The 23940-nt window shown below is 38.9% G+C and overlaps 1 protein-coding gene and 1 long non-coding RNA gene across 3 annotated transcripts in view; one reads left to right on the forward strand and one right to left on the reverse strand.

The window, feature by feature from the left end:
• Window positions 1–1167: 1167 nt before the first annotated feature.
• LOC123873608 (probable G-protein coupled receptor CG31760) overlaps window positions 1168–23940 on the reverse strand; it is a 58174-nt gene continuing 35401 nt past the window's right edge. For both annotated transcript variants that reach the window (XM_045918527.1, XM_045918528.1), the window contains 16 exons: window positions 20567–20695; window positions 17555–17738; window positions 14175–14370; window positions 13286–13444; window positions 11192–11330; window positions 10366–10498; window positions 9689–9821; window positions 7240–7393; window positions 6483–6592; window positions 5994–6138; window positions 5490–5559; window positions 4789–4927; window positions 3711–3816; window positions 3095–3238; window positions 2270–2428; window positions 1168–2158 (listed from right to left, as the gene is read on the reverse strand). In XM_045918527.1, coding sequence (XP_045774483.1) covers window positions 2129–2158; window positions 2270–2428; window positions 3095–3238; window positions 3711–3816; window positions 4789–4927; window positions 5490–5559; window positions 5994–6138; window positions 6483–6592; window positions 7240–7393; window positions 9689–9821; window positions 10366–10498; window positions 11192–11330; window positions 13286–13444; window positions 14175–14370; window positions 17555–17738; window positions 20567–20662 — 2097 coding nt within the window. In that variant the 5' untranslated portion in view covers window positions 20663–20695 and the 3' untranslated portion in view covers window positions 1168–2128. The remainder of the gene's footprint in view (window positions 2159–2269; window positions 2429–3094; window positions 3239–3710; window positions 3817–4788; window positions 4928–5489; window positions 5560–5993; window positions 6139–6482; window positions 6593–7239; window positions 7394–9688; window positions 9822–10365; window positions 10499–11191; window positions 11331–13285; window positions 13445–14174; window positions 14371–17554; window positions 17739–20566; window positions 20696–23940) is intronic.
• On the forward strand, window positions 22461–23055 carry LOC123873626. The gene is made up of 2 exons (XR_006797727.1): window positions 22461–22513; window positions 23005–23055. It is a non-coding gene; the product is annotated as an uncharacterized LOC123873626 (long non-coding RNA).

Here is a 23940-nt window from a genome sequence, read left to right on the forward strand (position 1 = left end):
GCTTTCAGTAAAATAGCAGGACAGATAAAAAATCTATTATTTGGCATTTGCTGACACCACAATTGTTTTTAATGAAGGAACCTCAGTGTAGGTATTTATGGAAAATAAAATTAATAACAATTATCTGAGTTTGCCTATGAAGGACTTTTACCACAAATTTTTCAACTCAAGTCCTAGTTATAAGCTGTTCTGAATCATATTTCTTGATAATTCCCTACTTTTTCAGAATTTTTACCGACCTAATATATTTGAATACGTTTAAGACTAGGTGCATACTTAATGGGTGTTTTTGGTGGCTTCTGAATCACCGAATATTCTAAATATAACAGCATTCTGTCAGAACTATCAACCAGCAGTCCTATGTTAAGAGCACCCTTCTTTTCAAATAGATACAATTTAAAACCCAATAATTATATCATAAAAATCGTATAATAAGTATACTTATTCAAATTCAAAATATTTTTATTCAATTAAACTTTTACAAGTGCTTTTGTTATTATCCGTATATACCTACTTAAATAATAAAAAATATCAAATGAATACTCGGAAAAAAATGTTTTTTGACAAAGTAAGTGTTACTTTTAGTTAAAAATTATATTTTTAAGTATGATTGGACAATTAAAACGTTAAGAGCTGTCCTGTACAAATTAGAAGCTATATTCCATTTGAGTATTATCTACTCTGCTTTTTTTCAAACAAGTTAGTTTTTTTCAATACTGTTCAATAAATAAGCATACTTGTATGGTACAGCTAAACAAGAAATGCTGAAAGAAATTTGTTTCAACGCGCGTTCACACCTAACCCCCCGTCCACACCATGCCCGTGTGGCATGGGAGAGAGCGAGGAACGGAGGCAGAGACGTAGTGTGGCCGCGTTACTCTCGTATTCGAGAGTCGAAAAAATATAATGTCAAAGTAAAATGGACCTAAACAGCACTGGTTTAAAGTTAAAAATTCAGTACCATTGATTTTAATTTTGCAACGTTTCCGCTTGGAGCGCTGGCTGTAAACATATGTACAAACTTGAGCATTAAAACAAGGCAGTTAAAGGCTGTTTTACTTTAACGCTAAAGTGTTTCGACTCTCAAATACTATCAACGTTGGCGAGAAGTAAAATCTCGTACTGAGGGTACTACGCCACTATGCATTACGGAAGCAGACTGGCTACGTAGCTACAGCGTATTTTCAGCATGGAGAGAAAAATGCAGTCTGAATTCACATTCACACTGAGTGGGACTCAGTAGTGAACCGGGTCACCTGTCGGCGCCTGACATTAAGTTAGGAGTGAACACTCACTAAAAGTTAAATTGAATGAAAAGAAAAACCTCTTGTATTACGCATTTCTTTGTTTAAAAAGAAGGCGATTGTTCTTCTTCAGACATGTTAAATTTGACAGCCCGTTTCCTCTTTCTCCATTAAACTGTCTTTCCACCAGGAACGTGGGTAGGTGAAGCTGAATGAAGGGACGATCAAGAGCGTTTTCTGGCATACTCTTTTTTAGGAAAGTTTTTGGTTTATTTAGTACTTACTGCTTTTTATCTAGCTACTATTAAATATAACCGATTGCATCAAGTTTTTGTGTCCTTTTACAGTAAATTAGCAATTTTTTTTTAAATCCCATAGGAACTCTTTGATTTTTCGGGATGAAAAGTAGTCTTCATAATATGAAGCTTGTACTCTATACTATCTGTAAATAGATGATGCTTGCTACTTCGTCCACTGGATTAAGTTTTTATGAATTCCATAGGAACTTGTAAATTATGACCATCATCGGGATCTAGGCTATAAATCGGTTAAATGTTTGGTCCGTAAAAAGAAAGCAGACAAGCAGACAGCCAAACTTTCGCATTTATAATATTATAATAGTATGGATTCTGTGCTGCTCTTGACGTTACCGGAGTTTTCAAATGGTATATTTTGGTTGGTTGTAAATTCGCAACTATATGACACACATCTCCACAGATTCCTGGTGGAAAACCAGTGTTATACTGTATAATGAAGGTAACTAATGGTAAATACACTGGAGCGGCTTGTCACACGAAGGAGGGCGAGCGCGCGTCGACGGCGGTGACGATGCGCTTGCCCGCCGGCCCCGGCCACTGCCAGCCGCTATCGCTGAGAGCCACCCGTCACACGGGCCCTGACCACTCTGTGCTTTCCTGTAACGAAGATTATAAGTTGGTTGGTCCAAGAAGTCATTTCTTGCTGCTACAGCCCTCAAAAACGGGTTATTTGCACTGTCTTCGTGAACACTCATTTGCGGCACTCACTTGTGAAATGTTAAGAGTCTTTGCGTGCATGGGACTCGCGAGCGCGTTGCCGCTGGTGGTGAAGTAGCCACCGGGTCGCGGTCGCAGGTGCCGGTTGTGCATCTCCATCTGCACTATCTTCATGAACTCTATCTGTGCTGCTAGCTTCTGCACTTCCTCCTACAGTGAGAAAAATATACTTTAATATTTTTTTCACGATAGGTATGTATGTGGAATTTGTAGACAAAGCTAGCTAGCTGAAGCCCGCGACTTCATTCTCGATTGTAAAAACCCGTGGGAATGGAACTCTTTGATTTTCAAGAACAAAAAGTATCGCTGTAACAACTTTCGTTAAAATCGGTTACACAGGCCGTAAAAAGGTACCAAACAGAGACTTTCGTATTTCGCAGTGTGGATTGTTATGAAACTTTCTGTCGCACACACTGCGAACTTCAGAAGTGGATCGATCCGAAAAAATCTGACAGGTTTGCGACTTCATTGTATGAGCATTCGCCTTCCGGTGAGTGTCTGGATTTTCCCACCGACAATTTCGGATCTTAGAAGTAATTTCTAACGAAAATAGCTAAGAGTTCCGACAATCATGAGCAGGAATCTGCTGAACCGGTAGCTGGCACTACAGGTAGGTAGGTCCATGCAATTCCGTCTAAGGGCGGAATTGCATGGACTATGGTACGCTCTTTCTTTGCGAGTAGTCTTAGAGGTCATCTCCGATTGGTCGGGGCGGCCAAGCAGAGGTACAGACCTCGACGCATGGCCTCCTTATTCAGGTGGGACGCACGGCATTTTGGTGAGGATTCAGGAGGTTCGCTAGTGAGAAGTCCCTACCTTAAGCTCCTCATTCTCCTGGTAGAGGTCAGGCGGCTCGTCGGGCACTAGACCGATTCCATTTAGAGAAGAGGACGCGGGAACGCCGCGCGCACGCGCCCTGCTGTCCCACGTATCGCCTGTACCGCGCACCACGCGCAAAACCTATAACAAGTAACAGGGTATAGTAAATACCGTCACTCCATATAATATACGTAGTTTGGCTTTCATTTGAATATCTCTAAGATATAGCTAAGATTTTATTAATTAATTTATTGAAAATTGATAGCTATTTGACTTATTCCATGTTATTCGAGATGGCGTTAATTTGTACAAATACACGAGGATCTTAACGTGATGTTAGCAGCGGCTCGATTGCCGTAGAATGGCAGCTACAATCAATCGCAATCACCTCCGATTGGTTGACGCTCGCTCATTGGCTACAATCCATTGTTGCAACAAGAATACCATTAATCAGCCAATCACAACAATTACGATTGTAATAATGATTGATGCCGGTTTTCCGCAATCGACCAGCAGAAACTTTTTTCCTATGAGCATTTGAAAAGTGGCAAATTGGAAAATATAAAGGTAGGTACGTCTACCGTCTAATTATACTCGTTAGCTTATATCTTACTTTTGGCAGAAACACAAGCAATACTGTAGTTGAAGTGGACAACTGTGTTCTGATGAAGCCGAGTAGATATTTTATATCAGGGCCAGCTCGTGGCAGGATTAGTAAGCTGAAACAAATTAAATGAATCAATTAATACCTTCTTAATAATCGCCACTATTTAACTTGAAAAAGGCACGTTAGTTACCCTGGCCTTTAAAATGCCTTGGGTAATGCTGATCCTCTTTTATACTAAAACTGTTATATTATTAATTTTTAGCAGTGAAAGTGATTTAAGACCATTTTAGAGCAGTTTTCAAAAGTGCCACAACTGAACCCATGTCAGGGTCTTCTTTCTGGAAATTATTCCTGTGAGTTTAGTATTCAAACGGAAACAACTGAACATTCTAATGTAAAAAGTTTAGCTATTCCTATTATTATGAACTAGACAATGCCCGCAGCTTCACCCGCGTGGATCGGTCGGATCCCGTGCAGCATCAGGATTGAGGAGTTGGAATCCAAATTCTTTATGGAACAATGTCGCAAAGTACCTCTATCGATTACGCAAAAATTACGCAAATCGGTTCAGAAATCTTGGAGATATCAGTGCATAAGTAGAAAAACACAACTCCTCCATTTTTAAAGTCGGTTAAAAAAGTAGCATAGGCCTAAGTCTTGGTTAATACTCTACTTGTCTGTGAAAGTTCTGTCAAAATAGGTTCCGCCTTTCCGAAGATTAGCCCGTTCAAACAGACAGTCGCTTCAATTTTATTTATACCTATAGATGTTGAGAATGAGGATCAAACTACTCCTCCCTTTTTTCCATGTCATTCGAATTAAAGTTTCAATCAACACCATAACAATTTGTAATATAACAACTCGATCCTGCGTTTTGTGTCACTTCACTATAGGTATACCATTTTACTGAGACGGCTCATGAGTTAGGGGAAGAGCTGGTAAAAGTCTTGATTTTAACCAAAATTCAGCATCGCTGCCGCATCTTGCATCCCATCCCATGAGCTGTCTCAGTCAAGCGGCACACCCATAGACAGATTTTTTAAGATTACAAAGATGATTTCGTTTTGGATAGGATCATACTTACTGGAAAGCAATCATAAGTGAATTGACGGTAAATATGTTGTATATCGCGATGGAGATTAGCCGCGCTTCGTTGTAGAGGCTTTCGGCGTGCCGCACTCGGTAGCACACTCTCACGCCCCATAACAAGAACAGGATCTCTCCTGCAAATAACATGAATAACAATGGATGAATCTTGAATGTTTCACATATATAACAATAAATAACAAATAACTCTACTTACAGGCTCTGATTCTACAAACCCAACGTCTTGGTAAAAAAAGTATGGCTTGGCCATTTCATGTTCGTGAAACTATTACGTCTCATAACATTTTTTTAAGTCCTCAAGTAATTAGATTGTGCGACAATTACTAAATTGTATTGTGGGTCCATTGCGTGATGCCATACTTTTTTTACCAAGTTGTAGGGTTTGTAGAATCAGAGCTTGTAAGTAGAGTAATTTGTTATTTATTGTTATAAATGTGAAACAGTCAAGAGCACTTAAGAGCTGTATATCTACTTTGGACTTGGGATAGGTCCCATGGGCAGCATTAATCTAAGCTCAGCTAGGGGCTTGGCTCTACCAGAGAACTCATAAATTCTTAACAGTGAAAGCATTATGAACTTGTGAGTCTTGGCAACCAAAACATGAAATGTTTTTGGTGGGTTTATTAACCAGAGATGATCAGGGAAAATAGTTTCACTTAAAATATTTTTAGACCTTACCTATAGCTAAACTATGGTCCCACCAGTTGTACGTGCACTGTTTGAACTTCAGTCCTTTGTTGTCTGTAATCTGAAAGTGATTAACAAACATAAATTTTAGAAACTTAGGGTGGGTTGTCAATCGACACACAACGATACACGCATTTGTAAAATGGATTTTGGATAGGTAGGTATCTATTTTCATAGATGAAAATCAGCAAGAGAATCGATAGAGGTTCAATGGAGATTTATGAAAAGATCAGACTATTATGTACTTTAATTTTTTTGGGCAATGAATCACAGGTGACTATCACATTGGTGAAAACAAAATAATAACGATCTTTTTGTTGAGTATGGGCCAAGGGCAAGGCGTGGATTTCCCTCCATGGCTCGAAAGTCTAGAACCAGAGCCATGCAAAGATCATACCAGTTGCCTAATGAAAAAAAAAATATTGACTGGTTGAATTGACGCTATACGTGAGTGAAACCCTGACATAGGTAACCTAAATAGATAGATAGACTCACGACTTCAGCATCAGGCGGCGCGGACAATGTCCAAGTGCCGAGATAGACCAGCATGATAAGGAGGATAGGCGCCATCCACTGCAGTAACTGCTTGTCTGTCAGCTTTAGCTTGTGGGCTGACTTGACGCGATATGTGAGTGAAACCCTGAAATATTATTGATGGCTAGGTATAGGTGATTTGCTGGCTAGGTTTAGTATTTTTTGGACAAATCGTAAGAGGTTTTCATCGTGACCTGCTAAGAGTGCTATATTACTCAATGTCAATCTTTTGTTTTTATCATTTTTATAGGCGCAATGACGATTCGAGATCTGTGTGAATAGGCATCTTATTCTTGGCAACTCCAACAACTGGTCTTAGTTTCTTAGGCCTACCCTCGAAGACACCTAGTCAATATCGTCTATAACGTTCTAACGTGAACTATAAATTGGGACTATTGAAGAAACAATAAGATGTACCAATAGTTAATTCAATTGTGACTATAAACACACCTCCATGTTTTCATAAGAAGAGCAGTGTAGGTAATACAGAAACCCATGTGTCGAGTCCATTTCGTGGCGATGCAAGAATAACGGTCCAATACGGGAAATATAGCTGCCATCTGGAAAATAAAGAGGTGTTAGCTTACCATTTAAATGCGGTATCTTTCATTATTAAGTGGATGGGAAAGGCGCAAGGTCTTGTGTGGTGATGCATTCTCGGGAAGACCTATAGGATACCTCCGGCAACTGACGCAAACAGGGTGATAGTAATTGTGTGATAAAATCTCAAACAATTATAAGTCAATCTATCTATTTGCTTATCTATCCGTTGCAACGTGATGGAAGGACAAACTGACGCACTAATAAATCAACAAATTCTTTTACAATGGGTATTAACTATTAATATAATATGGGTAGTGTAACAGTGTGGGACCGGGCCGCTAGTGGCTGGAGCGGTGCTTTGGCTGGCGACCCTGGAAGGACGACCGCTTGCTGTGGCGCAAGCTGTCGTGCCTACATGCAAAGTGCACGAGGCCAGGGGAGTATATCTTTCAGGTTGAGCCCACTGGGCGTCGCGCAGGGGAGGCACCGGCGCACGTTCGTAAGAGTTCCCGGAGCCTCTTAATATGTGCTGAGGATGGCCATCGAGGGGGTTTTAGTGGGTAGAAATCCCTCATAACCCGATCTCTCCTCAAAGAGGTCGGGTATCTTGTGAAGATTTCCCCCCCGTCAACAAAAAAAAAAGAAAAGAGTAAAACAGACTTACCTCCATATACATAATAGCGCAGCCAAGTAGAGTGATGGACAGAAAGACGGGGCTAGCGACGCGAAACACTTTGACTCGACGGTGGTGGCGCGTGTAAATCGTGAGCAGTACCGTCATCACCGCGCAGGTCACAGAAATCACCAATAGAGATATCCTGGACACAAATAAATCAGGTTGAATTTTGGCATCACGAGGTTATCCATCCATCAGCCTGTATGCGTCCCCTGCTGGACATAGGCCTTTCCAAGAGCGCGCCACAAAACATGGTCCTCCGCCTTCCTCATCCACCCCCCGCTACCTTCTTCAGGTCATCGATCCAGCGGGCAGGAGGTCGTCCCACACTGGCACACATGAGGTTATAGTACATCTAGTGATACTTAAATATGCGCCAATCTTTATTGCCGCTGTGAACATATCCATGTTTCGATTCGCAGAATGCTTTCAGGTTTCAGTTGGCGTAGTTGAACGTGCTCTGCCCACGTTTCCGCCCACTATCTTCCACTTCCACGCCTTTTCGCCCTACTCGGTGTACGATGAGCAAGTGCATCAAGATTTTCAATTTGGCGCCCAATGTGGGCTTGTGGTCTGGACTCTGGGTGCTAATACGGAAGTAGGGCACACCTTACGATAGGTTGGCTGAATTTAACGTATTCTTACTGCAACAGTGCATTTATTGTCTATAGCACGAATGCCGAATAGGGTCTTGGATTGTATTAATAAAATGATGTGATATTTTGCTTAGCGGTAGTTCATAGGGCTAGAGTTCATTAATAAAGAAAAAAATTAAAAAAAAAATTGGAATTTTAACGCGATAAACGACAAATATTTTTCAATTTCTTAATATTGGTAAAAATATTTTCCTGCGCGACAGAGAAGTGATTCATAAAATGGTATAAATGTGCTATATTTTCTATATCTATCATTATGTTAATTCAACCACAAACTCAATGTAATTGCTCTGTTTATTTTCGCTGTAGGAAATTCACAGCAACGTTAATTAAACGTTTTAAAATAAACAACTTTGTATTTCGCACCGAGTAATTGCTGATAAACTTGAGACATCCAATAGGATAGGGAATTGTACGCCGCAAAGGCGATGTGGCGATATCTAATAAAACCCATTATTGCTTGTATTAACACTGCGCATCCAATCAAGTTAATTATATGGCTTCAAAGTAAACAAGCTTTCAAGGCAAGTCTTGTTGATGTTCCTTTAAAGTGGATTGTTTTTAACCGACGACGCGTAGTTAGAAATTTAAAAGAGTGCTGAATTTTTTTTATGCGAGATAGGTTTCGGTTTGATGACAAACATGCTCAGTAAAAAGCAATGATGAGCTCTAGATTGGAGCGCGAATAAGAGATATAGTTGAAATATATTTTACGAATAGTTGGTATGTCCTCTCAAACTATGCGCGGTGAACACTGGTCACAACACGTAAAGGTTATCGAGAAAAACGAATGGCAAAATAAATTATTTAAATAGAGCGCGATTGCTGTTACAGCATCTAAAAGCTCAAATCGCTGAATCTGGAAACTTCAAATTTTCCATATAGCCTTTTTAATAAGTGTAGATCGCTACTTACTAAAACGATTCTCAGACAAGTGTAAATTAAAAATTTATAACACCCCCGACAAGTAAAAGTTACAGTAACTAGAATAGAAAAGAGCTGATAACTTTCAAACGGCTGAACCGATTTTCTTAGATTATAGCTAAGACAAACGAAAAAATGAAATTAAAATCGGATCATTAGTTTAGGAGCCACGATGCCAAAGACAGGTACACAGAAACACAGATACACACGTCAAACTTATAACATCCTTCTTTTTGGGTTGGGGGTTAAAAATCCACCGTATTGATTTTGTTGGATCACCCAATGTCTATTCCTGTTCACCTCATTAATGCAAAAACAATAAACAACACTTCGTATATTCATCCATTACGTAAGTAATTAATGCAAATTTCGTAATTAGCTGTCGCCGCATCCCACCTTGTAGCCTAGACTGACTTAATTCCATTACAATATGTAATGTATGTAAATGTAGGTATTTTGTTAGCTTTATTTGCATACTGTAGGTATAATTACTTACATGTACCTGACCTCATCAAAAACGGAAAACCTTTTTAATTTCTATTAGTTACAGCATTCTCCCACTATTATGTCAAGTAAAAAATTAAAATTCCAGCAACGATGATGCTAATACAATATTATACTTATTAAAAGTTTTAATAAAAAATTGCGTCTCGTTATTATCACTAACATTTGATATTACCTTTGAGGTTTTTGACGACCTCAGTGTGCGAAGTGGTTTTATAAGTGGTAAGTCCCTAGTTCGATTTCCGGCAGCTTTCGACCGCTTCTATCTATGACTGCATCATCACTTACCAACAGGTGAGATCGCGGTCAAGAGCTAATGAGCAATGAGGAATACAATGCTGAGAGATAGTTACCGAAAAGGCCAGTTGTATGTAGCTAGACAAGGCTCCGGGCCCCGACAAGTCTCGCATCCAGGCTGACACATCAGACATTCGTATGGCTCGCTCCAATTTTCTAAGCCGTTTTCCGCATATTCTTGGTATGCAACTGTAAAACCAAATGATAAGTATGGTAGGTTAAAGACTCATATGCAATTTTAATTAAGTTCTAAACCAAAATTTACCTAAGCGAGTAGAAAAGTTTAGTTCAAACGTACGAGAGGCGCGATCCGTGGAAGTTCCTGCAAGATAGTTTCTTATCTGCTGCGGTAGAGAGGGCATTAAGTCGGGTTTTTCATTTAAGATCTTTCTTTTTAACACCCTGTTCCTACTTGTCGGCTGTCGGGCCCGGATTTTAATCGGATGTTCCAGCGGCAGAACATTTTGACACAAAATCAGTTTAAGACAAGTGTGAATAGCTAAAATGTTCTGCCACTGGAACATCCGATTTAAATCCGAGTCTGACAAGTGGGAACTGTAACTGGGTTTTATACCTCTACACCATATGTAAATCGAGTGTATAGCTTTTTCCAAACAAAATATTAGAACCCCACCAAAACTTGTAGCGCAGTTTTCTCGTAACTGCCTTATTATATATTTTTATTTTATTACCATATTAAGAGTTAACAGTCGGTTTGAAAAATTCACCTCACCTTCAACAAGTGATCCGTTAAATCCTTCGGGATGGTGAATGGAGTAGAATCCTGGTCGACACCGGCAGATGTAGGATCCACGCGCCCAGCCAGCGTGACGGACGCTTATCTCACGATTTGGTTTGTAGTCACACTGCAATTTTTTTTTTAAATTATTCTTACTAGCTACAAGTGGTGATAGTGGTTAGAATGTCTACCCCCTTATTAGAGGGATCAGGCGTTTGATTGATTCCGGGCATGCACCTCTAACTTTTCGGGTGATATGTGCGTTTACGAAATTAAATACAGAATGAGTTAATGCATAAATCTGAAAATATGAAATAAATGAAGTTAAATGATCATTAAATCTACCATGGATAATATCTATAACTAAGAAAGATAGGTAGGTACTTTTACGACCGAATTACTGAAACAAATAATAAAATAGCACTCCAAACACTTTTTGTCATTTTTTGTATGAACCAAATCAGGCACTTAATATTAACGATGCCCTCAAACGAAAGCCTTAAACACGTTCAGAATTCGGTCGGGATAGGTAGGTACCTACTTACTGTCAGGTAGAGGAAAAATAAACATAATTGTAATATATCACTTGCTTAGCGGTGAAGGAAAATATCGCGAGGAAACCTGCATGCCTGAGAGTTCTCCACATGTTCTCAAAGGTGTGTGAAGTCTGCTATCTGCACTTGGCCAGCGTGGCGGAATATGGACTTAACCCTTCTCTTCTGAGAGGATACCTGTCCTCAGTAGGCCAGCGCGGGCGATGGGTTGATCTTGATGAACTGAAAGACTATTCTTGGAAATCAATCAATTGGAATTTACGTACGAAAGTTGTGTCGTTAGGGCACTTGTGAGTTCCATGGAATGAATAAATTTGATTGTCGTTCCCCTCTTCGCCGTCCATTTCGCACTGATTTATCTCCAGATTCGATATATCAACGTCTAGGGAAATAACACCTTTTAATCTGAAACAGAAGATTGAGACTGCGTTATCAGTTGGGCCCTGGCATTGGCCCTGGTAGTGTTATGACCACAGGACATCAAAATAATCTCACAACGGCACGGCACGAGAGCTCTATGCGATCTATAGAGGTATCTTTACAGAGGTAGGTACTTTTACTTGGCTGAGACCCTAGAATCCATATTCATAATACCCACACTAATTAATATGATAAATGCGAAAGTCTGTCTAAGGTACAGAGATAGCTTGCATCTCAGAGAAGGACATAAGCTAATTTTTGTCCCGGAAAATGCTGTCCCCACGAAATTCTTAAAGAACCTAAATCCACGTGGATGAAGTAACGTGCATCATCTATTTGAACTATGATAGCATCCATCCTGTGGAGAGTTATAGGCTGTTTTTATCCCGGAAAATCAACGAGTTCCCACGGGATATAAAAGAAAAACCCACGCGGACGATGTCGCGAGCCTCATCTGATAAGTAGTTAGTACTTCTACTTACCTACTTACCAAGTATGAGTTTCAAGTCGTCTATATCTCTTTTTTAAATATAAATAAATAAATAAATAAATAAATCTTTATTATCTGAGCAGAACATACTGAACATACTGATACAGAAATGCCTTACATGTGGCCTTACATCTGAACAAAGTCGAAATACGTTCTATAGATTTCAACCTAAGATATTTGCATAAGTAGTTGGGTAAGTATATTAAGCACTGCATGGCACAATCACAGAGAAACAACGAGGAACCTCTTAACTGGTTGAAGGTAAGTAGGTACCTATTCACCGGTAAGTAAAGGCTTCCAAACAGTTTCATTTCTAAGACCTAGATACTAGGTATTCCATTTTAGAGGACTTGGATAGTGCTTTTGAGTACGAACATGCCGTCTCACAAGTATTACTTAGAGAAAATCCCTAACGTTCGTGAAACTTATCTGATGCTGGAAGCAAAGTTTCTTAGAAGTTCTAAAGATACTGCTAGAGATTCTAGTGTAAGTTAAAATTAACTGTACATAAATCTATTATTTACTTAGTAAGACGTGAAAGGGATACCTAGTACCTACCTACTAATTTACGCACAGTAAGATTTAACTTATTAAGTTAACATACTCGAGTTGCAAATGGTTCTAATTTGTGGAAACATTAGGTACGGTACATAGGTAGATTATAAGCTCTCAAGTTAACAATGAAAATGATTGTCTGAGTTAATCTCATCCTTAAGAGGGGTCTCTCCGTTGCTCGCTCCATACAAACGTAGTTCCAATTTTATTTGAATATTAAGCAACCAAAGTCCATGAAATATTGCAGACATATTCTAGAAACTAATATCTATGTCTGTGGTTTTCCAGATTTCTGTTAAAATATTCGGTTTCAAAATTCGCGGTCTTAAAAATTTTCATACAAATCTTTGAGCGCCTGTAATTTTAAAACTACATATTTTTAGAAAAATCTAAAACACCACAGACACAGAGACATTAGTTTCTAGAATATGTCTGCAAAATTTCATGGACTTTGGTTGCTTAGTATTCAAATGAAATTGGAACTACGATTGTATGAAACGAGTGACGGAGAGGGCCCTGTTAAGAGTGAAAATAATAATTGTCTCAGTTACAAATATGAAATCTCATCCTTAAGGAATTATTCTTTTTCATGATGTTTGATGAGCAATCGTTACAAACTCCTTATAAATAACGACTAGGTACGAGTAGATAAACTCAGGGAAAGTAATTTCTGGTGCGATTAAGGGCCGATTTCGCCAACGTAAATTAAGTCTTATCCAATAGTAAATTTGATATTTTAGCAGGTTTTCTATACAGAAATCGGCACTAAACCATGAAACTAGGTACTTATAACTTTGGCCGCAATATGAAATTTTTGTAACTAATTTTGGTGCGTCAAAGGGTTTCAAAGGAATAAATAGAACATCCTAAAAGTTAATGAATAATTCAGTCTTACCCGCGGATGGTTGGCACGGGGACCGTATAAGATAGCAGCCAACGTTCCGCCTCGCAACTGTAGTAAGGGTACGTCCACCATCCCTCCATAGTCGCCCCAGGTGGTGAGGGCATGAACTTCGGCGATCTTACCGTTTCACTTTCTTGGGCTGATACGTACCTAGAAAAATTTCTATGTAAATCCATACTAATATTATAAATACGAAAGTATGTCTGTCTGTCTGTCTGCTACCTTTTCACGGCCCAACAGTTTAACCGATTCTGACGAAATTTGGTACAGGGTTGGCTTATAATATCCCGGCGATGGACATAGGCTACTTTTTATCCCGGAAAATCAAACCTAACCTAACTCCACGCGGACGAAGTCGCGGGCATCCTCTAGTATGAAATAAACAAATAAGTATATTTATCCCTGAACCTAAAAGATGTTGACACTTTTTAAACGGTTTTATCTAGTTTTCCTTGTCTGTGTCTTGAGTGGGTCTTTAGTACCTAAATGGAAATTTTACCTCCTTCCTGTTGACCAATTGATCTAAAATTTCGTTACCTTCACCTCAATTTTAGTTACAATACGTTTGTTACTGACCTTCAGTTACAATACAATTATCTTTATTCAGTATCATCGTAAAATGGCCGCCGCTAAAAAATGGCGGATTACTTGCAATGTTTTTTTTAACCGCATCCAATCATTCGTGTATTTAGGTAAACACCCTAAACCCTGCGGCTTCACATACCTATCCATCGAGATTTCCATCACATTCTTAGCTATAAATAAATTAAAATCGGTTCATTCGTTTAGGCGCTACGATGCCACAGACAGATACACAGATACACACGTCAAACTTATAACACCCCTCTTTTTGGGTCGGGGTTATTAAAAATATACTTACCATGGATATTCAATATCTGGTGGCTTTTCTAACTGCGGAGAAACAACAGCCACTGGTTCAGCAGCTCCAAACCTTTCCCACGCCACCGCGCTATTGACCAACCCATCTGTTCTGAGGGCTATCGCTCTAGCTCCAACGGCGCGTTCTGATGTGCTCGAACCCATCACCAAGCCTTGGGATACTGCCATGAGGACTTCTGCGAGAAACATTTTCGCGTTAGATCCCAATTTGATAAGTACCTAGCTATATATAACTAGGTAGCTACCTAGTTAGTTTTGTGAAACTTTTAAGTCTTAATATTACAGCGTAAAAGTTTTATTAAAGTGAAAAAATATTCGGAACTGTTTCCCCTATGTAGAACGCTCTGATTTAAAGAAGAGTAGCGTAATGAAAATAAATGTCCATAAGAAGTTTCCACTGTTGTCCGTGTGTAATGTATACCTACTTAGATAGGGTTTTCTCTTCCAAGTTAAGATAATAATAAATTGGAAGTCAGTGTGAACGTTACAGCGAAGAGTCTGTAACTATGTACATATTTCAAGCCATTAGAGCGCCTGTGTGCAACTTTATCCAAAGTACCTTACTCTCCCACGAGTAGGTAACTTTGACTGCACTAACTTTGTGACGAACTTTAAGCTAAAAACAGTTACAATACATAGATACATACATATTATAGAAGATAAAGTATAGATTTTTCTGTGATAAGCATAGGTTGGTTTTAAAAATAAAGTCTAATATTCTTTTCAAAGTTTCAGATAAAATAACATCGAAATATTAAGTTTTACGAAGCCTCTATAGCTGAAAGATTAAGAAGACTGAATTTCGAGAGCTCGAACGGTTCATACGCTTTACATTTTTTTTAAAAAGAATATTAGTCATTTTAATCATGACTAACATTCCCCTTTCCCCTCCAACTAAGCGTTAAGCTTGTGCTAGGAGTGGGTACGACAATAGTGCAACGGGTGGGGTTTGAACCGTCGACCTGTCGGTTTTCAGTCCACTCCTATAACCGTTGAGCTATTGAGGCTTTTGGAGGAAAAAAGAATACTGTATAAAAGTTTCTCGATATCGTCCCAGTTAAAATTGACACTGTATATACTTGCACCCTAGCGTGGATTAGCCAAAGCAATGCAACCACGTCGCTTTAGGTTGCAAGTCCACTATAGCGAACCAGAGACGTGAACAAGTAGATCAATCAGATAAGCATAACACAGAGTTGACGTAATTAAATTAAACTGCTAAGCATGTCTCCGCTCGTTCTTTAGACAGGCATCCTTACACCCTTTTGGCGCAACATAAAATTCCCAAAAATAAAGATAATATGCCGTGACACTAATCCTAGGTTATCTGTCCTAAAATCTCACTTGATTATCGTAGAGAGCGCGGCTTTATGTCTTACTAATTAGATGAAGCCTTTAATAAACTGTGTTCCTCGTTGCCTTAATTAGCTAGGTACTTTGGTGACAAAGACCGGGTGGCAACCTGAGGAAGGTAATTTTCAAAAGGCGCCGGGAAATGCTCTTGCTTTTTTGTAATCCGCCCCTTTTGTTAACCAAATAGTTTTACGAATCATTTTTAAGGTTCCGTATCCGAAGGATGCCAACAGGACGCTATTACTATACCTCTGCTGTCCGTCCTTCCGTCCATCCATCAGTCTGTCAGTCCGTCCGTTCGTCTGTCTGTCTGTCAGCGAGTTCAATATCGTGAGAGTTGACTCATGTGGTTGAAATTTTCATAGATTGTGTATTTCTATTGCCGCTCAGCAAATAATAAACATTTTAAAATGCCGCCAAGGAAAAAAAGGTGTTATTTCTTGTACGATGATACGGAATCCTTCGTCCGTGAGTCCGACTCGCACTTGACCGAATTTATTTGAATTCTTCTTCTGTTGAACTAACAATATTAAAGCTATACGAACCATTTTTGCAACATAATAAGGGGAGTTATTATCTAGTTATTCAGCGTGGACTACTAACTCTTCAACTTTTTTAATTATGGTTCAGTAGTTCTCTGCGACTAAATTGTTGGACATTATATGCCAACAAACTGTTTTCTATAGGTATAACGTTTAATTTAATAAGAAGGAGAAAAATTAATCACCTTTCAGACGCCTGCATTCGGTCCATTCGTTTCCAAAATCGATTCATTCGTTTAGGCGCTACGATGCCACAGACAGATACACAGATACACACATAAAACTTATAACACCCCTCTCTTTGGGTCGGGGGCTAAAAATGAGAACCCATAATGAAGAATGATGTACAATATTCGAATAAAGTAAAAAAATAAGGTGTATTCATGTTGCATATTGGTTACATAAGTACCTAGTTATAGTAAGTTTAGCCGTAAAATATCTCACAGTCAGTTTAATTTCATACTAAGTAAAGTGGATGTGTGGAAGGAATTTCCTTTGAAATAAATGCTTTTTAACAAGAAGATGAATATCGCCATTATGTCGTTCTGAGCGCGTACTGACAGTGTTTATGCTGGTTGATTGATGAGATTTGCGGTCGCGAGCTCTCATATTGTTTGTGTGCCTTGGTAGTTGATGTCGCTAATAACATTCAGTGCCTCTGTTTTCCTTTAAAATGAAAAGCGTTATATTATTGGACTTGTGGTACCTACTTTTTATTCATAAGATACCAATTGCAGACGCAGATACAAGCTTTCTTAGTTGTCAAACGCTCTACCCTCTACCAATTAAGTAAGCAGAGAACTACCACAAGTTTTTATGCTCGCAGAAACGTCCGAAAACGAAATGAATATTCATGTGCATGAAATAAATCGATTGGTCGTTTTGCCAAGTCTATATTGTTTCGAAATTATTCGATTATCCTTACAAGGTCTCCCAAACCTCGTTGCAATGTAAAATGTTTGGGGCAAGATTGTCTCACGAAATTGCAGTTCCATGTGTGCATTGAAGCTTGCAGGCAGCCGTATCGATGCGTGACGTAAATCGATTTGATCGTCCCGCCGAGTCTATTGCTCTGAACTATTTGAGAACGGAATTAACGACATTGTTTTGTAAGTCTTCAGGTCGAAATCGAGACGGAAAGGTCATGTCTTTGAGACTATAGATGACCGATGGACCCGTTTGCTACTTGAATGGAGACCGGAAGTACCGGAGTAACGTAAAAAGAAATGTTGGAAGACAATCATCTCGTGGGTGAGATGACATCACCAAGCTTGGGAGAAAACTTGAAAGAGGACTGCACCAGGAAGAATTGCGTGCACATGAGAAAACATAATCAACCGGGTCCTTGCTGCGTTCAACCTCGCGGTGGTCATTGGTGCTCACAGACGATTGTATCGATGCGTGATGTACATCGATTTGACCGTCTCGCTGAGCCTATTGCCTTGAATTATTCGATTGTGTTTACCAGCGGTCTCCAGGCCCACTTGATGCAGGATGTTAGCGGCGAGATCTGCCCGGGCCCTTGCCGCGTTCCACCGCGCTGTGTGCATGGGCGCTCGCAGACGACCGTAGCGATGCGTGACACAGAGCGCTCCGGTCGCGCCTGTGGCGACTGCGTGGACGAGCCGGAGTGACGACTCCAGTTTTTCCTACAAAAGAAAATAGTCCAAGTTAGCTTACTTGTTGCCTAAATAACAGTCACCCTCAAATTCGTCCCCATTGAATCATTGTTTACATCGGAACAAACATTCCGGCTTGAAATCCATACTTTGATTACCTATGATACTCCCTGGCAGATAAATAATAATAATAATCAAAAAATCCATACTAATATTATAAATGCGAATGATTGTCTGTGTGTCTGCCCGTCTGCTAGCTGTTCACGGCATATCGACGATTTCACGACCGATTCTGACGTAAGGTAGTTACAGAAATAGCTTGCTACGGGAAAAGACATAAGTAGGTTATTTTTTGTTCCAGAAAATCCAAGAGTTCCCGCGGGATTTATGAATAACATAAATCCACACGAAGGGGTCGCGGGCATCATCTATTTGGTACAGATCTTGCATCTCAGAAACAAATACCTTTAGGCTACATTTTATTCCAGAAAATCAAAGCGTAACTACGGATTTCTTACCTACCTAAATCACGCGGACGAAGTCTCTGTCATCAGCTAATAGCCTGTTATTACTCTTTGCAAAGTCCTCTACCTGGGGTTGGCGTGTCCGTGTCGGCCAAAAGTCCCATAGATAAAAATTAAGATCAAAAAAACTCCTCTACCTGACTTTTCAAAAGTCCTTTCAAAATCGGTTTAAATACATGCTACGGGACAACATGTAATATCCATAGCAACATGTAGTATTGCACATATTGGCAAGCAATAAGCCTGTCAGTGGTAGGCAATGAAGTGCAGTTTGGGCATTTATTGGTCGATTGCAATTTACTCAACTCTTGACCGTTTAATAGAAACGTCGTTGAATCAAACTATCCATTAATCGATTGTAGGTATAGGGTACCTATGTAAGTCTAATCGACGAATGAATTATGATACAGGGAGGGAACAAATCAACAAGCATATTTTATACATAAAACAACGAGATATTTTTAAAAATCATAGTAAAACAATTAAGTACATAGGTAGGTACATATATTGTTATGTTGGTTATTTTTTTTTAAAGAATATTAGTCATTTTAATCATGTCTAACATTCCCCTTTCCCCTCCAACTAAGCGTTAAGCTTGTGCTAGGAGTGGGTACGACAATAGTGCAACGGGTGGGGTTTGAAACGCCGACCTTTCGGAATTCAGTCCGCTCCTATAACCGTTGAGCTATTGAGGTTGAGGTTATTGTGGCTAAGATGTTCGGGCTTCGATTCGGGGGGTCTGGGATTCGATCCCGGGCACGCACCTCTAACGTTTCTTGTGTATATTTAACGGTGAAGGAAAACATCATAAGGATGCCTGCCTGGATGAGAGTTCTCCACAATATCCTCAAAGGTGTGGGAAATATGCCAATCCACACTTGGCCAGCGTGGTAAACTATGGCCACACTCTTCTCATTCTGTGACAAGATCCGTGCTCAGTAGTCAGCCGGCCATGTGTTGATGATGATGATGGTATATTATTTAAAAGCCATATCTACCTACTTAATTGCTCGATCACTCTCAAATGTGGCATAACTCATTAGGTACCTACTATTTAGGTCGATTGCAATTTTACTCTACGAGTAGGTATATTGATTGTTTGATACAAATACCGGTCAAATTGATAGCGTTAAAGTAGTTATTCAGTATATTAATGATGAGTGTGCTAACAATTTATACCAATAATTTGGCAAGGAAATATTATACAGGGAGCTAGCTATTAATGAGTAGGTACCTATAGATTGTTACGGCTATACTCACGTATATTTATTTATTCGACGTAAGCTCTACTAGTTTCATAGAGTCTCAGTAAATGCGAAAGTCCTTTTACCAAGAAATAACAAGTGTAAATTAAAAATTTATAACACCCCCGACAAGTGAAGGTTACATACAGTAACTAGAAAAGAGCTGATAACTTTCAAAACGGCTGAACCGATTTTCTTGGATCATAGCTAAGAACACTCTCAATCAAGCCACCTTTCAAACAAAAAAAACTAAATTAAAATCGGTTCATATTAGTTTAGGAGATACGATGCCACAGACAGATACACAGATACACACGTCAAACTTATAACACCCCTTTTTTTGGGTCGGGGGTTAGTAACTGATGCCTTTTAGAAATTGATTGCTCTATATTTTACTAGCTTATGGCCGCGACTTCATCTGCGTGGACTCCGCCAAACCTCAGCCTGATCAGTCCAGTAGTTTGAGCTGTGTGTTGATAGGCCAGTCAGGCAGTTAGCTTTTCCTTTTATATTTTTAGGTACCTAATCTCTTGTTCCAGTGCCCTACAATTGCCACACACAGGTCTTAGAGGTCTATGTACAATATTATGACTAAAGTTGTCTAACGTCAGCACGACGGAACGTTCAGGGTGCTCTAAATACGTGTCGGCCACTCACAGCTCCTCATTTAGAAGGGCCCTTCGCTATTTGAAGCACCCTTCCACTTCTACTCTGCACGGGGTAAATATAAACGTTTAGTATCGACGTACTTTTATTAGCACAAGTCAGGTTCAAACAAATCAGTTTATTTTACGATCTGGTAAAATAAATTTGTAAGATTTATCTTTTAGATTTTTTTATTACGTTATACCTATCGATAAGTTGGATCAGTTTTATCCTATTCCATAATATGTACGATTTATGTAGACTCTATGCTATATATGTAAACGCTGAAAAGCTCGACTTTTTTCTAAAAATGTGAAAATCGAAACTCCGGTTATGTTCATGATAACTCCGGTTTTATAATTTTTTTTTAACGATTCTGTAATTTTCAGAAGCTCCGGAGTTACGCCAAAGCAATTCCGGAGCTCAAGCCCTAGTAGGCACTCACTCTGTACGTTGTGACGTTGGCTGCATGTGCATGTGGAAGTGACAGCAATGCAAATGGCAGCAGCAGCGCACTTGTCATGCGCCGCGGCGCTCTCATCTCCGGCAACCATTCGCGCGATTACGCGCTCTTCTGGAACAAAAGAAGTTCGATTAAAACGCAAGCAAGGGTAAAAGCAGTTTCATCCTCACTAGGATTGCCAGATGCCACGTATTTTAGAGGTTACCCCGTATTTAAAAGTATGATAATACAGAAACCCATAACCTACATACCTATACTAGTAAATAAAATTGGAGTGTCTGTCTGTAATTTCGAAATAACTACCTCATATTAAGCTCATATGGTTATTTGAACGATACCATAACCGAATGACACGTTTTTAAAATTTTTTTCTGTCTGAACGGCTAAACCGATTTTGACGGGATTTTCACAGACAACTAGAGGATTGGCCAGGGAGTAACATAGGCTACTTTTAACCGACCTCGAGGACCCATGCAACTCCTCAACCCTGATGCTGTAAGGAATTGCATTCCTAAATCCTGGTGATCCCTCGCGATTTTTAAAGGATCAGGAATGATTAGACGAGTCACCCGCCCATGAAAATTTGCAGCACCAGAGGAAACATCGTTGCTAGCTTTTTGATCCGCCCTTTTAAATAACCACATTCCCTACCATATCAAAGTTAATTGCGAAGTGGAAACTCCACCCAAGGGAATTTTGCTCCAAGATTTTGTATGAAACTTGACACATAAAATAGCGAAAATCTGTCTAATAGTACTACTAATAGTGTAGATTAAATATTCAGAATCTCGTAAGGAAGCTTCGCGATAATTGTGTTGCAGTTAAGTACGGTTCTGTTTCCCAAGTTTGAAAATAAATTTATCAAAGTTTGTAGCTGGAAATCCGATACTATAGGATTTGAAATATGATTCACATAACGCATACTAGCTCCGAAGTGAGTAACTTATGACTGTGAAGTGTTTTGTTTTTGACATGTTTTATTTTGTGTGATAAGTAAATATAGTTTTTTTTTTAACAAAAATACAAAATAATCGTTTTATTTATTATACTTATATAAACCTCAACCGACTAATTCCAAAGATTCTTCAGCTTAGGAATCGTTTGGGCTATGTCTTACAAGTTACAATGATCCCATGGACTTATAACCCTTGTAATACCTACCCAAAGACATTATTATTACCTGATAACTTTTTTCCGCGACTTTGGCTGCGGTACATAATCAATGATTTATGGCTTACGTTAGTTACTTCTGGACAAAGTAGCTTTCTTATGTTGAAAGAATTATTAAAGTCGGTTTAGTAGTTTCAGAATTTAGCGATTATCTATACTTCTATACTAATATTATAAAGAGGAAACCTTTGTATTTTTCAAGTATGTTTGTATTGAAAAGGCTCAAAAACTACACAACAAACTGGACCGATTTCAAAATTTCTTTTACCATTACTTAGAGGGATTCTTCCGAATCCGTATAGGCTATATTTTATCCCGGAAAATAGAAAAAATAAATGTCCACCCGTGCGAAGCCGGGGCGGGTCGCTAGTTATTAATAAATTAATAAACAAACAAATCTTTTCTCTATATAATATTATGAATCATCAATAAATGTACAAAACAATGGGACGAGTCACAACATTATCTGAATGTGAATTATATTAAGGTCAGGTGGGGTAAGAGGGACGCGGGGGGAAGAGAAACTGTACCTAGTAAAAAGAAAACTATAACGGCGAGCTCTATGGTCACTACGTTGATATAACAGTATTAGGCGTAGTTCATATATTCTTGGATAGATGGCGCTACAACACGGCAGATAAGCGAGTAAAAGAGAGAAAAAAAAATCAGTTGTCAAACTAAAAAAACCAAGACCTAGCGGCGTTCCTTGTTTGTGTTATTAAAATATTAAAAACATCAGTTTTGCGGTTGATTGCTATGGTAAGTGTAATTATTACATTTAATCTTTATTTTCTACGTATTGTATTGTTTGTAGTGTGTGTTTTTAGTGCTTTTTCGATGTCAATAAAAACATAACCTTCAAAATGGCAAGCTGGGAAAGAGGAACGGCTGTACTAGGTTAAGAGAAACATATGTTCCTCTTTCCCGGTTTCAGGGGTAACAAACGTTTTTAAAATCCACTAAAATACCGGCTGACTTTTAAGTACTGGCCAAGATTTGTAGGATAAACCTACCTATGAATATGAACAACTTTTTCTAAATAAAAAGTCAGCTGTCCCATACAAAAGTATCGATCAGTTGTGACCAAAATGTATGAAATACTTAGTAGATTTTTTTTTTCGAGTACGAAAGTTGGTCCCATACAAAAGGTTAAGGTTTATCCTACGAATTTTGGCCAGGACTTAAAAAGTCAGCCGGTATAACACGTTCCGTAAATAGACATGATTTGTTTAACTGTTTATTTGTTACAGAAAAAGCAAAATGCCTCGAGCTTACGAAAAAAAGACCGATAGAAGTTCTTACCCGAAAGAAAAACTATTAGAAGTAGTTAGGGCCGTTAAAAGTGGCGCTTTGTCAGGTTATGCAGCCTCAAAACATTATGTTATAGTTATATTTCAAAACATTATGTTATAGTTTCACTACGAATGTTATTGTTTGTGACAGTATTTTTGTTGTGATACATTGTTGTTTACAATTACGCGTATAGGCCAAAGTGAGAAAAGTTCAAAATTGTTAGAAGTTTGTTTTGTTCCTTACGAGTTAATTTTTTAAATTGTAATTAAGTAAAGAAATTTACTAAAACCATATCTGTTTTTAGAATACATTTCTATCCCAACTATTCCGACCAATATTATAAATGCGAAAGTCTGTCTTTCTGTCTGTCTGTCTGTCTGTCTGTCTGTATGTCTGTCTGTCTGTCTGTTGCGTTTCCACGCCTAAACCACTGAACCAATCTTAAGAAATTTGGAAGGTAGGTAGCTTGACACCCGGGGCTAGGGGCATAGGCTTCATTTTAACCGATCACGGGACACTAAAGGGGGTTCATGTTTTGAAAAATTGTGCCAAGCGCGATATAACCAAAACGCGGACGAAGTCGCGGGCGGAAAGCTATTTTTAATACGTTCATTTAATACCAGAAAAAGTTTAGCACCTCTGACCTTACCTATATGTTCCTGTTACCCCAAATTTCGTTTTTGTATGCTGTCAGCCTAAATATGACCTTATTTTAAACGAGGTAAGGTTTTCATTCCCTTAACTCAAAAAAATAATTTAATACATGCTATATAAACACTTAAAAACACGAGTTATTACTTAAAAGTATCGAGTGTTCCTCTTACCCCAAATCTCGGGTAAGAGGAACATTTTTATGACCTAGCTTTGTTGCTAAATTGTGCCGTAATTATACA

This window comes from Maniola jurtina, chromosome 17 (genome assembly GCF_905333055.1).
Source record: "Maniola jurtina chromosome 17, ilManJurt1.1, whole genome shotgun sequence".
Classification (NCBI taxonomy): Eukaryota; Metazoa; Arthropoda; class Insecta; order Lepidoptera; family Nymphalidae; genus Maniola; species Maniola jurtina.